Source organism: Alligator sinensis, unplaced genomic scaffold (assembly GCF_000455745.1).
Source record: "Alligator sinensis unplaced genomic scaffold, ASM45574v1 scaffold611_2, whole genome shotgun sequence".
Lineage (NCBI taxonomy): Eukaryota > Metazoa > Chordata > Crocodylia > Alligatoridae > Alligator > Alligator sinensis.
In genome coordinates, this window is record NW_005841869.1 from 4,730,707 (window position 1) to 4,748,021 (window position 17,315).

General features: G+C 50.4%; 1 protein-coding gene across 5 annotated transcripts in view; it reads left to right on the top strand.

The window, feature by feature from the left end:
* LOC102382360 overlaps positions 1-13,454 on the top strand; it is a 16,974-nt gene extending 3,520 nt beyond the window's left edge. For 2 of the 5 annotated variants that reach the window (XM_014526921.2, XM_025194618.1), the window contains exon 2: positions 7,733-9,260. In XM_014526921.2, coding sequence (XP_014382407.1) covers positions 7,788-9,134 — 1,347 coding nt within the window. In that variant the 5' untranslated portion in view covers positions 7,733-7,787 and the 3' untranslated portion in view covers positions 9,135-9,260. Of the gene's footprint in view, positions 1-1,527; positions 1,875-7,732; positions 9,261-13,416 lie in introns of those variants that run through there. The other 3 variants (XM_025194611.1, XM_025194621.1, XR_003092246.1) reach the window with 3 other exon arrangements.
* The last annotated feature ends 3,861 nt before the right edge of the window (positions 13,455-17,315 follow it).

Sequence of the window (17,315 nt, forward strand, 5' to 3'; positions counted from 1 at the left end):
TGGGCTGGTCTGAGGGATCAGGCCAGGTGGCTTCATGCTGGGAAAGGTACCAGAACTATTGACTGAAGCACTGTGGTTTGAGCCATGGTGACCTCAGAATTAATTCACATGTTGGGACTTAAGTGTATCAGCATTTTATGTAGGTAATGTTCCCCAGGCGCCAGTCCCCTTTCCAGCACCCAGCTGCTTGTCCCCTGGCTAAGCCCTCGTGGCTGGCTTAGTCTGGACAGCTGGAGAACTGGGTTTAGGGCACAGATGATGCACGAGTGTCACCAGTGGGGGGGCACAATCCTGCACCACCTCCACCCCCACTGCTGCCAGCAGGCTCTGGCTCCGGCCGGGCCGCACTTGTCACCTATGCCTTACTGAGGTCATCAGCTCTGCACCACGGTTGCCTCTTCCCTGGAGGGGCCCTGAGTTTTGTTGCAGTAAAGAAACGGTACTGCCTAAGCCAGCGGAGCTCAGAGACATGTGAGCAGTGGGAGGGGTGTTGCTTATTACAGGAAGCCTCAGTTGTGTCAGAGTGGGGGTAGGGGATGTGGGGCATTAATTTCCCGGGGCATTAATTTCCTAAATTAGTTTGAAGCGGTGCAGCAGGAAAACGTGGAAACGCTGCGTTTTCCTTCTTGATAATACCGTAAGCAACCGCATCAACCAAAGAAAGGAGAGCCCTGCTGCGACTTGCAACTTCTCAATTATCTTTAAGTGTGAAGGGGCATAAGAAGGTTTCCTGTCCTGTTTCCACACCGGTTTTAATGACTGTTTATCACTGGGCTCATTGTTCAGCCTAAGACCCACACGGAGCCGGGGCCATGGTACCATGCCCACACATGTAGCTGGTCCCTGTCCCAGGCTGTCCGGGCCCACACACACAGTGAATGATGTGACAGAATCAAACCTTGTATTTCCACTTCAATCAAACAAATATACACATGGAAATGAGCATCAGACTTGACAACAGCTTAGTTTCCGAAAACCCCAGCCAGGGGCCAAATTCAACTGATAGTCTCCCATTACATCTCAAACTATGGTGCAGAGGAGAAGCTCAGTTTTCTAAGTAAAATGGGTTTAGTGAGGACAGTCCTGGCTCCTGCAGAGACATCAAGTTACACCCTTGCTTGACTAGAAACCTGAAATCTCTGCATTTGGCAGAATAGTTTAGTGCAAACAGGTGGCTGGTGCTGTTCCCTGCAGGTCCCTCGGAGCTGGCTGCGTGCAGCACACAGCCCTCCATGCTCAAATAACCAAAGACAAGCAGCACAGAGAAGAGAGGAAAGTCTGGAGATGCCTGGATATACACACAGGAAAGCTCTGGTTCTCTTAAAGAAACAGTTCACCCTTGGCATGGGTTCAGCGAGCAGTAGTAACACGACTTATTAGTTCTGCCACAGTACCGCCCATGGAGTGCCAGTCACTGTCCACCCCAGAGAAAGAACGATACTAGCCGTGGCCAAAAATCAAAATCCCAAAGTCTATCGCTCAAACACACAGAGGGAAAAATAACAACGCTTCCCCTTTGGGTGGGCAGCAGTCAGCAGTGTGGGCTTGCAGGGCGATTTCTGCATCAACGAGAAATTGGGAATAGTGTAAAGATGAAACGTTTAATGCCGTTGTTTGTTTTCAGACACGTGCCAGTCGCTGCTGCTTCTGCCGCGGTGCCAGGAAACCGAACTGCCCAAAGAGATCCCTTTTACTGTAAGGCCAGACAAGGCAACCCAAAACCCATCGCCTCTCCCGAGAAGTAACAGTCTTTTCCTCCCTCCCCCCCTTCTCTAGAGCCCACGCAGCCTTCTGCTGGCACACAGCAAGGGATTAGCACATCCCTGTCCCAGCTTCTCTGTTTGGACCTTGGAAATCCCTCTTGGAGGCAGGAGGTGAGCCACGTGATGTACCTTACATGTGCTTTATGTGTTCTTGCATCCAGGCTTTCTATAGATGGCCCCCAGGGAGAAACTCCCCCAAACATCCCTTAATCAGCAAGCCATAACATAGCCCTCCCATAACAATAACGTGTCCCTAAAATAATGCCATTAGAGGGAAATAAAGGGGCTGCTGGCAGAGTAAGGCAGCACATCCCTCTTGTTCGCCAAGCGTGCTGCGGAAGGGAGAGGTTGATCCCATTGTTTTCAGGGAGTCTGGCACAAGCCTCTTTGGACAGAGTCTATCTGAAAACTGCTTTTTGTTCAAGAGGAAACGTACTAGAGACCAGAGTGGAGCAAGGGCTACATCGCGCGCAAAGCGCAAGATCCATGGAGCTCTCCGTCAGGTCTGAACAGGGCAGGAAGTGTGAGCAGCAAATTGGAAACCAGGGACGAAACAGACTTTCTTTTCTGCCAAAAAATAAATCATGCTGTGCAAGCAAAGCTGCAAGCACAAAGTCAGAGTCTGCTGTTGGAAATAAGGGCCATGAAGGTTTCTTAGTGCCATTATTATTTTTAAATGCCAGGCATTTTTAACATTCGCCTGTCTGGAAGCGCTTGCCCAGAGACTCTGCTGGCCTGGCTGTGAGCATGGTCCAGTGTTTGATGGCGGGTAGAAAGTGTCTAATGATGCTTTCTTAAAGACAAGTCAACCTCAGTTATACGGAAGCAAATAACGATGAGTCCTGTGTAGCAGTGTTGCCCTGTGTGTATCAAAGCTGTAGCCAGGTGTCAGGAGCAGACAGAGCTTTTTGATGTTTCTGGTCACTGAAGGGTGCAGGAGCAGCAGTTTGTCGCTCATCACAAATAGCCTTGTTCACCTGAATGCACGCGCAGCAGCTCGAGCCGCTGCAGCCCCACGGCAGAGCGCTCCAGGCTGCTCGGTGGGTGGCCCTTGGGGCAGCCCTGGGCGTGCTGCAGGCTCAGGCACATGGCAACCTTCAGCAGCTCACCAGTGACAACCTGGTCGAGGAAGCACAGAACTACTGCCACTAGCGCACAACAGCTGCAGGCTGCCAGGCTGAGCAGCCTGGCTCTGTGGCCTTGTCAGGGCTGCCTGCTCCAACACAGCTGCCCTAAATGTCTTTGCAGAAATGAAGCAATTACTGCAATGCATGCACGGTTCAAGTAGCACACCTGCTGCAAGCACCGTTAGCTGATGAGCCCTCGCAGAGCGCTGCACAGATTGGGACTTTGAGCACAGAGAATCTGAGCCAATAGCTCCTTGCTTGTGGCCCAGACCACAAGAGCACACAGCAGTGTCCCCATGGCCAAGTTACACCCCCAAGCCACCCTCTCCCCCCAGGAACAACACGCCTGAGAGATGACAGTCCAGACCATGTCTGGCTTGTTGGGGCCTGTCCCTACAACTGCCCGTGTCCACTCCTGTCACAGCTACTGCTGCCCCTTCTGCCAGCTGGGGCTGCTTCCTAGCCTGGCTCAAAATCTTTCCATCCCAGCTCCCTGGCTGCTGCCGCTGCCCGGCTACTGCTGCTCTGGGCAGTTTCTGAAACCAAACTCCCCTTGGCCCCGGGGCACCTTCTTTCCTGGTCCGGAGGGATTATGGAGCTGGCACTGGGCGCTGGGCCTGACGGTGACCCAGCGGTTCCAGGGCTCTGTCTTCTGCTGGAAAGCCAGACACAGAACTTGACGCGTACTGTAAATAGTCCTCTGGGGAGAGGGCAGTAAACCACTGCAAACGGCAACTGTAAGAAGTGGCCGACTGTCTCTTCTACTAGTCAGGCCTTTGCTGTGATCTCAGCGCAGCAGAGCTGGGGGAGAAGGCAGGCTGTAGCACAGTGGATTGCCATCTGTCTTCAGTGGTGGTTTCAAAGGTTTCTGCGGGACTGAAGTTGCAGGTGATGCATGACCAGCGTATGAGGACTCCTTTTCACGGCGACTGGCATCTTGGTACCTGCACTTGTCTCTTTAGGAAATCGAAACTCCCTTTCCCTGCGTGTTGCTGCTGTCAAATGGCACGCACTTTGCTGTTGTGCTCCAGGAGACCTGCGGCTCCTGCCTGGTCTCTGATTTACTCTGCGCCTCCGGCTAATGGCACGGCTCACACATTTCGTGGCATGCTGGTACCTGCTGCCTCTGAGGAGGGGGTCAGATGTTAGCTCCTCCCTGGCTGTCCTGTTGGGCTCAAAATAGGCAATGCGCTGGCCAGTCAGTCACGTTCACATATGAAATCCATGGAAAGCAAACTGCTGCACTGGGTTTTCCTGCGGCTGGGTAGAGACGATGCCAGACGACACGGCGCTCTCGGAAGTTGGGTGAGGTGGAAGGTACAGTGGCCTTTTTCCTGTGGCCTGCCTCACCGCCCTGCTCTTGCATGGGGGCAGCAGTGGCCTGGGCAGCGGTGACTGTGCAGGGCAGCAGGGCGTTCCAGCCTGAGTGGTAGAGCAGGGCCCCCAAAATCCACTTTGGTACTTCCCAGGCTGTGAAGTTGTGGCGTCAACGCACGATTCATACCCTGATCCAACAAGACACTTCTGTGGCAAGGACGAGGCTGTAGTGTGTGGACCTCGAGCAAGAAAACTGCCTGGGGAGTTTCTTTTTCTTCCCCTTACCATGTTCCAGGAACAGACCCGCAGGCACGCTGTTTCTGCAAGTGCATCTGATTACAGCCATTACTGATGAGAAGCTCTCGCTGCCTCGCTGCGTGTCGTTCTCTGTAAATTGACCCAAGTCTTTTCTGCAATAAGTTCTTCCCTGAAGACTTTTAAATTCAAATGCTCTCTCCTTCTCTCCCAGTGCAATGGTTGAATGTGGACTGAAGAGAGCTAGGAGCCCATACACCACTATTTCTCCCAGTTAATTGAATCCCACATCCTCAATCCCCATTACTTTTGACTCTCTCCTCCCTGCCAAGCATTTTGTTGCCTTTCTCAGACAGAAAATTAGTTAGAATTCTGCTTCTGATTGAGGGAAAAAACTCTGGAAAATAAAACTGGTTTTGGACATAATGGGTAGGATTTGGGACAATTATTTATGCTCTATTTTGGAATAAGCTGTTTTCTAGATGCTTTTTTTCCCTGTTTTTTTCCCTGAAAACATGACACACAAAGTTTGCAGCCCTACATTTGTGTCAACATTTTTATGAGAAAATCTTTAGCTCTCTAATTAAACGTATCAATATTAATAGCTAGTTAGTACATATTAATCATTTGAAATGTTCTCCAGTCCAGTAAAGAAAGAATTAAAACGAGTACATAAATACCTTGGATGCTGATTTATCACAAGGAGTAGTAAGAGCTGTTGTGGGACCACTACTCCCAACTGGTCTAAGGTTTTCTCAGCTGCGCCGCACAAGAGTGTTCTGGGCGCTCCTGTTTTGATAGCAGTCAGATGGTAACGAACATTGCAGGTTTTAATTGTACCATGTAATGCAGGGGTGGGCAAAATGTGGCTATGCTATCCGGCTCACGGGGCCCCTAAAAAATTTAGAAAATTAATATTTACCTGCCCCTGGCTGCCTGTCATGCGGCCCTCGGTGGCTTGCCAAAACTCAGTAAGCGACCCTCCACCCGAAATAATTGCCTGCCCCTGATGTGATGAAAGGGAGGTAATGATGCCGTGCAGTTTGAAGGTATAAGTTGTGACCACAAACTGGGATGTCTTAGTTGATTTTGCTCTTTGCTAATTTTCTAACCATGAAGTTACATAAGCGTTTGGAAAAGCACAGCATAATTTTCCAAGGTTTAAAGTTTGTATCCTCAGGTGACCGGGAAAGGGCAGGGTGTGATCGCCTGATGATGAGCAGAGACAATAAGAGAGCGTGTGGATGTGAGAGTTAAATAGGAATGCAGTTGTTTTCAGTAATGCAACGCTTACATTTTTAGGCCAGAGAGGAGGAAGAATTTGGCTCTGGTCATTACCGCTCTTCAGTCTGGACATTGCACCAGGAGCAGATACTTTCATTGTGCTTCTCAAACTCTGGACTCTGAGGTCAGGGTTGTGGCCCTAGAACCGTGTGTGTGTGTGTGTGTGTGTGTGTGTGTGTGTAAGTCACCAGTGGGTAGTAGCTAATATTTGACTGAATAGATGTAAAGGGGGTAGAAGAGCCAGGTACCAGCATACAGTTATGAAAGGCCACTTAATTACTGCACTGCAATTCTGTGTACTTCATACCACCATCTGAGCTCATGGAATAAATTGGCTAGGCTTTTTCATCCTGCTTGGCCTCTGGCATCTTTTGTATGTGTGATTATTAAACTGCAGTTGCATATTCAGGCTCTTCGCTGTTTGATCTGGGCTGGTACCTCCCTCTTGGGCGTAGCTGACAGCCTGGCGAGTCCTTCAGTCGAGGTGGGCGCCTCTTGAAATGCACAGCTCGTGCAGGCGTCTGCTCTGGCAGAGCCTGGTGCAGAGCTGGCAGCGGAGGCCGCAGTTGTCACTGTGCAGGTCAGCTCAAACTTAGGAAAGGAACAGAAGCTCAGGCCGTCTTTTTTAAAAAGGAGTTGTGTCACTAAGCATTGTTCTGGTACAATTCATTCATCTCCCTCTAGTCACTTGGTGGAAAAAAATCCCGCCTTTTGAAAAGGATTATGTTTAGTCTGAATTTGCTGTGGAAGTTAAGAGAAACCACCCACATCAGCTAATTAGAGGGCTGACTTACTATTTTTAAGCAACTTATTTCTGAGAAAGCAATGAAATCAGAAATACAATGGTTGTACAACATTGATAAAGTCCCACTTTACTAAAAACTAGTGCCTGGAGTACTTTTGAACAAAAGCTTGTCTAAAACTAACATGCCAGGCTGTTTGCTAGCAAATGCACTGCTTTATTTTAATTAGGACCTTGTTGCTCTTGCTCCATAATTTCTGCTTTGCAAATAGTGCCACAGACTACCCCACAGCTTGAAAGATTACTCTGAGCGGGTGAGGGTGGCAAAATACAAACCCTTGGCCTATGAGTAATTTTTAATGACTGCAAATTAATTAACTCATGCTAAATGTGTTTGTAATGAAGGGATTAGTTTGTTTGGGATGCAGAGCACCTAAGAGGTGAACACGGGTTTCCAGTCAGAGTCTGGGATTCCTCAGCTCACGTGAGACGTGGAGATGGGGAAAGCCTTCTTCCTTCCCCTTCCCCTGCCCCACAACATGGGGGAAGAAAGGGGTTGGGGAGTCCTCCTTTTCCTGCCTGGGGCTGATCGTCAGACACCTGGAGGGTCTAGAGTGCCCGGCACCTCGGAGACGCTTCCCCCTCTTCGTACATTCGATGTTGCACGATTACACTTCCCAGGGGTGAAAGTGCTGATGGATATATTGACTGCATTGTCGCCCCTTTGGGAAAGCAGAGAAAGGCAGTGATTTGTCTGAAATGCAGACAAAAGCTAAAGAAGACAAATGACGGTTGTGCCCAAGTTACTGTTGTGGGTGAGGACAGGGCAAGCAATGGGTTTCATCCGGAATGTAATTTTTCAGAGGAACAGATCAATATTTCAACCATTTCCTCGACTGTAGTCAAGTGAGACTGTCTGGGGTTTCACGGGTCTGAGGCTTCCAAACGCTCCGGTCTGTCAGGTCAGTTCTGCTTCTGTTCCCTGAGGTCCGGAAAAACTCTAGTGATTGCCCTGGGGCCAATTGCAAGGTAAGACGCACTAGTACTCAAGTAAGGTAGCAGGATTTACCTAGCTATATCTTTGCTGGAGCTGTGCAAAAAGTGATTTAAATTGAGTTAGGATCTATACTACACTTTGGAAGCCTATTTATAAACATAATAATTAACAGAAAACAGTTTAACAGAAAATGTGCAGTTTGTGGTAAGTTATTGACCTATTCTATTTAGAACTTTTTCCTTTCTAGCCAGGAATACTGACCAGGAAGGAACACGTTAAGACTGAATTTATGCCATTCAACCATGTTGTACTGTGGAAAAAAATCTTGTTTTGTTGCTGTGCCATCTGTCTTCATGTTTGTGATCCTTTTGACGCACTACTGGAAAAGATCTATGTTCCAGAATGATACACCAAGAATAATCTACGTTGAACCAGTACCCACTGATCAGACGCTCGAGCTTTGTGGAGGGAAACCTGCCTCTAACACGATCGCAGCCTTGGAGGATAACAGAACCTTTATCGTAGCCCCGTACTTTGATAACAGAGAGAGCAAAATCACCCGAGTGATTGGGATTGTTCACCATGAGGAGGTGACGGCACTTTACTGCTGGTTCTGCTGCCAGCCCGATGGGGAAGTACACGTATCTAGGGCAGACATTGATGTCCACTCGGATCGATTTGACTTCCCGTACGGTGCAGCAGACCTGCTCTGTGCAGAACCCCCCACCTGTGATCCGAGCTATGTGTCGATTCACTCGTTCCCTAATGGAAATATTGAGCAGCTGCCCAGATTTGAAATAAAGAACCGCAAGCCTGAGCCCTTTTCTGCTGACTTCACCGTGTGCATCTCAACCATGTTTGGAAACTACAACAACGTCTTACAATTTATACAGAGCATGGAGATGTACAAAATTCTGGGGGCCCAGAGGGTGGTGATCTATAAGAACAGCTGCAGCCCCCTGATGGAGAGCGTCCTGGCCTTTTATATTGCAGAAGGGACCGTCGAGGTCGTTCCCTGGCCCATCACCTCCCACCTCAAGGTGTCTCCTCACTGGCGCTTCCCGAAGGATGGGACGCACATCGGTTACTACGGACAAATCACCGCTCTCAATGACTGCGTGTATCGCAACATGTACCGGAGCAGGTTTGTGCTGCTCAATGATATCGATGAGATTATTCTGCCCGCGAAGCACCCGGATTGGAAAACCATGATGAGGAGTCTTCAGGAGCAGAATCCAGAAACTGGCGTTTTCCTCTTTGAGAATCACATCTTCCCCAACACCGTGTTCACTGCCACAGCCGTGTTCAACATCTCGTCCTGGAATGCAGTGCCTGGAGTGAACATTTTGCAGCATATCCACAGAGAAGCCAACAGGAAAGACAGATACAACCCTAGGAAAATGATAGTTGATCCAAGAAAGGTGATTCAGACTTCAGTCCACTCTGTTCTGAAGATGTATGGCAACAGTTTGGCAGTGTCCAACAATATTGCCATAACATTTCATTGCAGGGAACCCTATGAACCAGATGTGCCAAAGGTAACCCTGATAAGAGATGCAACACTCTGGAGATATAATGCATCTTTGCTTATTAATGTTAATAAGGTGTTACATAAAAGTGGTATTTTAAAAACAATGTTGAAGCCATAATAGATGCTGAAAGACTCGCATAAGGTGATGGCAGTAGCACTTAAGAAGTGTTAGGTCCTTCTAAGTAATATACTGGAAAGAATAATAAAGAGTGATTTTCTGTAGAAGAGACTTCAGTGTAAGAACGAGCTGAGACATCACAAGAAAAAGTGCCTTGTATGGTAGTGTTGCAATAACGAGTTAACTCTTAGCAGATGTCTCGACTGTGATCTTTACTGCATATCCGTTGGACTTTCAAAGGATGAAAAAGTTGTGCCGTCCTCTGAACTTGGTGATTGCTGCTTTCTATTCCAAACTCGTATGTGGGTTTCCCCCCCTGCTTTTACGTGATTCTTTCTGAACATGTGAGGGTGGAACTTCCTGTACTGTGTGTGAAACCGTCATCAGGTGAAATGCAGGAAGAGTCTGGGAGGCTTGGCCAGGACGCACAACTCGCTCCCCTGGTGCAGCCAGGTGATCTAACCATTGGGCTACAGCCTCAGGCTCCTCTCTTGGTGCTCTCGAGCCAAATGACTTGTGTGCAGAGAATAACACGCCAGCTTGCACAGGAGAGGCTGAGAGTGCTCTCTGCTCACGCTGGCCCAGAGCTCTCCGGGGAGGCAGGAGCAGGATGCCAGATTTGCTTCAATGTCGGTGTGTAGCGGCATCCTGGCTGCAAGTGTGCTGCGCAGGCCGCAGTGCTGCCTCCCTCCCCTGGCCTGGCTGTGTTTGCATCAGGAGGGCAAGACGGCCGAATAAACCACAGCTCACATCTACTGCCTCCAGGACTGCTCCGCTTGTGCCCAGAAACCCCTTCCCTGGACAGCCACTACTTCCCACCCTCACTCCTGAGAGGAAGAGTCACGTGGCCCTGCCAGCTCTCGCAGAAGCTTGTTTCATGGTGCACGGCTGCACGAGCCCTTTGCAGTGGGGCCCCAGGACTGAGACCTCGAGTGCCTTGTTCCCTTCCCATTGCAGAGGCACCCATGTGGCCTCCCCTGCAGCGCTGCCGGGAGTGGTTTCCGTGGCCCCCGGGGTCAGAGCAGCACCGCAGCTCAGCCTGTCCCCCCACGTGGCTGCTGGAGCCCGGGGCCCGGCCGGCTGCACCACCTTCATGCTGGGTGCTGCACACGCATCCCTGCCCAGCAGCGGGAGGGCAAGGGGGGTGGCTGCATGTTGGGTCCCACTGCTGCCAGCACTGCTCCTGCTCCTGCTCCTGCCTGCTGAGAAGAGGCATCCTGGGGCTTTGCCTTGGGAGCTCCTGTTGGTGCCTCCCAGAGGCGCTGGGCAGTGGAGGACCCATCAGTGTCCCGGGGCCAAGTCACTCGTAAGAGCTAGATGCTGCACATGGAATATTTGTTATAACTGTCCGTCCGTGTCTCTGGTCTTATACCCTGGGGGCTCCTCCCTAAGCACTGCAGTGGGCAAGCAGGGCCCAGGGCAGGTGCAGGAGCCCAGCAGCCACCCCCTCGCACCTTGCCCCTGCTGCCCCTCTGACATCTGCCCCCACAGCACATCCCCTCTGCTCGCCCCTCCCCGCCATCTGCATCTGCCCAGCCCCACTGCCACTGCCCTTGCCTGGCCCCCATCTCCCCCCTGCTCCCTGGCCCTGCCTTACCCTGGCTCTGGCTCTGCACAGAGCACCTGTTTGCTCTGCCCCCACTGGTTGACTGACAGTTTTGCAGTGATACAATTATGTACATATAATTAGTATTATGTTATAAAATAGCAAACAGGAAGCCACTGAGAGAGGCAGACAAATTTAGCTTAGTTAGTCTATAAGGTGCAACTTGACCCTGCCTTCCACCTGACTTCAGGCTACCCAGGCTAACTCTGAGCATCTTCAAAAGCCACTGAAAACATCCTCAAAGGACTACTTGTGTAGGAGTTGTAGTTGTGAGTGCTAAGGCCCCTTTTATAAAACAGCAAACAAGTTAAGGAATAATTTGCAGCGTAGAAAATGAGTGGAGAAGAAATCCTACTGATGGTAAAAGCAGCCAGCAGTGTAAGAGTGGCACAAAAATATTTTTGAGGCTCTATCATAACTTTTCTGGATAGTCATTCCTTCTGCTCGAGAGAAACCAAAAGCACAGCGCACCGCAGGTTTGTCAGCTTTCCTTATGGCATCTTGCTAAGCATTGCTCTATGTTTGTAAAGAAGACGACGTGCTAAAGCTACAGAGGCAGTCTCCCCGGTTTAGCAGTAGCAGATTTTTTCAGCGTATAAGGATGATGGTAATTGTATGGTTCAGTAGTTGCTTTCTTTGGGCATTGTAATACGCTATTATAAATTGATTGAATTAGAACAGAAATAAAGTAAGATTTTTTTTGTCTTTTAAATCATCCATTTCTGTAGCAGATTTGTTGCCTGAATAGGCTTGTGTAAATTTAATCTGTGAACTTTAAAAATAGTTTATTGTGGTGTGTTTAACTTCAAACATGGAAAGGGATGGTTTTGCTTTATACTGTACATTTAGCCTCATAAGAGCTAGGTTCTTTGTCATGTAATCTCTGAGTTATTAGCTCAGCCAGCAGACACTTCAGGATTTCTGTTAGACAGGCATGTGTTTACGGGCAAGAGGTGTTTATAAAAATTGCAATTTTACTCAAGTTATGGTTTCTATTAATGTAATAAGAATTATTTAATATGTAAAGAATGTTTGACCTTATAGGAAAACATTATTATCTTAACATTTTTTTCTCTTCAGTTGTCACGTTTTCTCATGCGTATCTTCCATTTCTGTTAGCTGGGATAGCACAGCTGCTGGTATGCAAAACTATACCCCCGGGATCTGCTTCCTGAGAGATACGGCCCCTAGACCCAAATTGTTTGCCTTTTTCACTGGTTTACAGATTGTGCTAGCATTTGTTCTGCACGGTCTTCAGAAATTGCCTTAGGGATTTTCACTCCAATCTTCAGAGTAGCGTTCTTACTAGGCAAGCTTGGTTCTGTGGATTTTTATAGGAAGTATACTGGAAAAATCTGACTGAAATTGTACCAAGCACATTAAAAGTTTATCCTTTGACAATTATAAGTACCACATTCAGATACAATGTGTGAAATCCTCATCAGGACAAATATAACGGTTGAACTTTGTCAGGTGAATTACTTAAGTTAAAGACACAAAGTTGAGTTCTCTTATACTTTGCAGTGTTTAGCTACACCTACTTTGCATCCTGTACTGCAGGTCTTAAGAGGGGAATTAATATCCCTGCATTCACAGTTACACTCTCTTTTCGGTCTCACGTTCGATGACTCGGATAAAAGGCGGTGTTAGAAAACCTTTGAGCGCTTAGTGCCCCTCTCTGGCTAAGTCCTAGGAACGCGCTCGTGCCAGTCTCTCTCAGTCCTTCCACTGGGTTCAGGTGGTTCTGGCGGGGATGTATTTTTCTTCACTAAGGAGTGATGGTTTAACTGAAGTAATGCCTTTAAAGCAGTCCAGTTTGAACAGTTCAGGAAGCTGTCTGAGGTCAGCAACAAAGTATCCAGGAGGTTACAGTGTCCAGTGTCCTGCCGCGGGCTTGCCTGCCTTTCTGCAGCTGCTTCATTCACTTGCAACCCCGCCAATGTCATACGCGCCATCACCCGCTTACAGTTCCCCTCTGCTGTCGGCCCTGGCAGACTGGGTGATCCCCGCAGTGCAGAATGACTGAGCACCGCTCTGCCGTCAGCTGCAGCAAGACGCCGAGCCTGGGGCAGAACGCTTGAACCTCCCTGGAGGCTCCGATGCTGACCTCAGGGTGGCTGGTCTCAGCCAGCAAACTTTAAAAAAGAGATTTGAGTGGGAAATTCTGGTCCCCCCGGGTAAGTTTATAGACGGCCACCAGGTCCCCTCCCAGCCTTCCCTTGTGAAGGCTGAACAGGTTCAGGTCCCGTCGCCTCTTCTTGTAGGGCCTGCTCTGCTGCCCCCTGACCATGCGGGTGGCCTCCTCTGGACCCTCTCCATGCTGGCCACATCCCTCCTGAAGTGCGGCGCCCAGAACTGGACGCAGTCCTCCACCTGCGGCCTGACCAGTGCCGCATAGAGGGGGAGGATCACCTCCTTGGACCTGCTCGAGATGCACCTGTGGATGTATGACAAGTTGCGGTTGGCCTTCCTGACCGCGTCCCCACACTGTCGCCCCATGTTCATTTTGGCATCAATAGTGACTCCAAGATCCTGTTCTGCCTCTGCACTGGTGAGAAGGGAGTCCCCCAGCCTGTAGGTCTGCTGCTGGCTCTTCCTCCCCAGGTGCAGCACCTTGCACTTGTCAGTGTTGAATCTCATCCTGTTTTCATTTGCCCACCCCTGTAACCTGTCCAGGTCCAGCTGTATCCTGTCCCTCCCTTCTAGCATGCCCACCTCGCCCCAGATCTTGGTGTTGTCTGCAAATTTGAACAAGGTGCTTTTCACCCCCTCATCCAAGTCGCTGATGAAGACGTTGAACAGTGCGGGCCCGAGGACCGAGCCCTGGGGAACCCCGCTGCCCACATCTCTCCAGGTCGAATAAGACCCGTCCACCACCGCTCTCTGGGTGTGGCCCTCCAGCCAACTGGTGACCCATCTGACTCTGTAGGTGTCGACGCCACAGTCCCCTAGCTTTTTAATGAGAATGGGGTGGGAGACCGTGTCGAAGGTCTTCCTGAAGTCCAGAAAGACTACGTCCACTGAGACACCTGTGTCCAAGGATTTTGTGACCTGGTCGTAGAAGGCCACCAGGTTGGTCTGACAGGACCTGCCTCGAATGAACCCGTGCTGGTAAACTGGGGACCACATTGGCCTTCTTCCAGTTGTCCGGCACCTGGCCAGAGCACCGCGAGCGCTCGTAAAGCTGTGCCAGGGGCCCCGCGATGACCCCTGCCAATTCTCTCAGCACCCTGAGGTGGGGATTGTCAGGACCGGCCGATTTGAACATGTCCAGCCCCTCCAGAAGTTCCCTAACTCGGTCCTCCCTGACCCTGGGGCTGGCAGAGTCTCTCCTAAGTCCATCCTGAATCTCAGTGGGGTAGATGTCCCAGTCCCTGCACAAAAAAATGGAGGCAAAGAAATTGTTAAAAAGGTCTGCCTTTTTCTCTGGTGCAACCACCAGATTGCCAAGTGTATCCTGCAAGGGCCCCACATTACCCGGTGCCTTTTCATATTCCCTATATATTTAAAAACGACTTTTCGTTGTCCTGGATGCTAGCCCTAGTTCCGTATCTGCCTTATCCTTCCTAACAGCCCCCCTACAGACCCAAGTGGTGGGGGTATACTCCTCTTTGGTGAAAGCTCCTCCCTTCCACCGGGTGTACACCTCCTTTTTGGCTTTCAGGTATTCCTGAATGCCTTTAGTGAGCCAGGGGGGCTTTTGAGCACTCTTGCCCCCTTTGATTCTCATTGGGACTGTCACCCCTTGGGCTCAGAGGATCGTCTCCTTAAGGAATGACCACTCATCCTGGGCACCCCATTCCCCTACCCTCCAGGACCCCAGGGCCTCTCCTACCAATCTCCTCAACTCATTGAAGTCCACCCTCCTGAAGTCCAGGGCTGCTGCCTTGCTGCGGGCCCTTGACACCCTGCGCTGGATGGTGAATTCCAGCAGGCGATGATCGCTATCACCCAGGTGGCCGCGGACCCACAGACCCCTCATCAGGTCGTCACCTGTGGCCAGGACCAGGTCCAGCAAGGCATTTCCCCGGTGGGACTGTACGCCTCCTGGGTTAGGTGGAGGTCCTGCATCTCAGCAAGGAACCTACGTGAGCGGTCAGACCTGGCTGACTGCTCTTCCCAGCAGATGTTCGGGTAATTTAGATCACCCATGACCACTACATCCCTTGACTTAACTGCCACTGCAAGCTGACCCGAGAATTCGCGGTTCAGCTCTTGCCCTTGGTTGGGAGACCCCCACCGTTAAGTCCCTTTCCCCCCCGGCCCCCTTGTATTCTGACCCAGAGCACTTCAGCCTGCCCCTCCTAATGTTTGTCTGCTTCTCTCCCACAGCATTGCCCCCTCCCCCACACTCGTCTTCTGTACTCTAATTTCTCTCTCTCTCTCTACTCTGCTTTCTGCACATTTTTCCACAGCATCTGATGTCGTGAGCTACAGCTCATAAAAGCTAGTCCTAGATATATATCCACTTTGGCTAGTCTATAAGATGTAAAACTACCCTGCCTTCTACTTGACTTTTTTGTCCCTGCTGTGTAAACTGCCATTTGGGCTAGGGATAGACATTCAAAACGCTTTGTAACTACACCGAGATCCCAGAAAAGCAAGTACATGCCTGCAGTGGCTCACGCTAGAAGCCAGGGGGCACTAACGCAGCCCTCCCTTCCCTTCTACAGTGCTGACCTGAAGGGGGGCATGGCCAGGCCCTGGCAAGATGCTCTGATTAGGGAGGGGTCCCTCGTCCCGTCCCATCCCCCCGCAGCAGCCCAGCAGGGAGTTGATAATACAGTGTTTATCACCCCTTACTAAGTGTTTATCAGCCCACTAAGAAAATACAGAAAACAAAAGCTCTTCTCCATTAGTTCAAGCTCTTCTTAAACTACTTTTTCGAAGGAAGAAATGGAGGGACTTACCAGCTACCTGTTGATTAGTTCCAAAAAGCCCTAAGTGGACACAGTCCTGTCTGCCTTTGTCCTGTCTCCCACAGCACAGACTGTAGTCAGCGTGCAGTCTGCTAGCTAATGCTGAGAGGTGTCTGCGTGAGGCAGAGGGAACAGGGAAATCCCTCCCTAGCAGGGAGTGGGGAAGAAGGGGGAAGCCAGGCAGATGCTTGCAGTCTCTGCCAGAGATGCAGCCAGGAGCAGAGGGGAGGGGCCAGCTGTGCTGTGGAGCAGACGGCTCTGCCCAGCCCAGAGAGCATGCCTGGATGCTGGGGGAGTCTGGTTTAACTTAAACCAGGAAGGGGTCTGGGACAGACATTGCATAAACCGGTTTGACCCAAATAATTTAAGTCTAATACTACATTCAACCAGGTTTACCTCAAACAGGTTTCAGCCATTTTCAAACTGATTTATGTGCACTGAACATGTGTTTTGTTCCAGGTTTAAACCAGTTTCTGATCACTTAAACTGGTTTGTGTGTTATGTTTGTCCCTAGCCTTCATCATGACACTGAAGTTTTTGCCTCAGTCTTACAAAAGGAGCTTGAAGGAGGAGGACTCCATTCCCATCCAAGAAACAGCCCTTCCAACAGCACAGTTCCCTGAACTGATATATGGGGGCATTGATTTGATGCACCAGCAAAGGAAAGTATTGCCCTTACCTTGTGATCAGCAGGACTGTATACAGCACTGTCTGTCTTTCTGGACATTGCTGACTCTGCTTTATTGTAGATCTAACAAAAGTATGAACATCAAGGGAAATGGCTGCAGGCTAAAAGGCTGTTCATTAGCAGTCTGTCTACTCAGAGAAAAGCTCTTCAAATTATGAACTTTAAACATGGGCGACTGGTGCCACCTTAGTCAGGAGGCCATGTGCCCTCCCAGCGACCAGTCACAACCGGGGAGCAAGAGGGTCCCCCCGCAGCCACTCTCGCTGATGGGGGGCGGGGGCGGAGGCCCCCACGGCCAATTGCAAAGAGGCCATGGTGCTCCCACTCCCTGGCCGGTGCTCGCAGGGGGGGCACCAGTGCTCCCCTCAGCCCGTCACCCAAGCAGCGAGCGCAGCCTGTTAGGGGGTGCACCGGTGCTCTCAGGGGTGCATGTGCACCCCCTCTGAGTCACCACTGACCTTAAAAGCTTTATTTATAAGAGCTGCTTTTGTTCTGATAAATCCCACGGACAGAAAAGACAAGGATTGACTGTCTTTTGGTCATCTTTTTCATGAGATTTCTCTCATAGCAATGTTTTTTTTAGCAGCTGCATCAGGTGCAATGTAGCATCGTGGCAAGTGTAACCAGTAACTGCTTCTGTCATCTGCTATGGGCATTGGAAGGCAACTGGACAGCTGTACAAGTCTAGTGTGTGTCATGGCCTAGCCATCGCCGGGAGGCTCGGAGGTGACCGGCGTTCCAGAAGCTTGTCCTCCTGAATCCTGTAAAACAGGGGCTGGCAGGCCAGAGCGTGGCACGTGAGGCCATGTTGCTTGGCATGCCACAGCCAGCTCAGGCTCTGGGCAGCTGCTGCTGGTTGTGGAGCCCAGGCTGCTTGCGGCAGGAGACCAGGAGGCTGCAAGCCCTGCTGCAAGCAGCCCGGGCTCCACAACCAGCAGCAGCTGCCCCGAGCCACGCAGCCGGGGGGC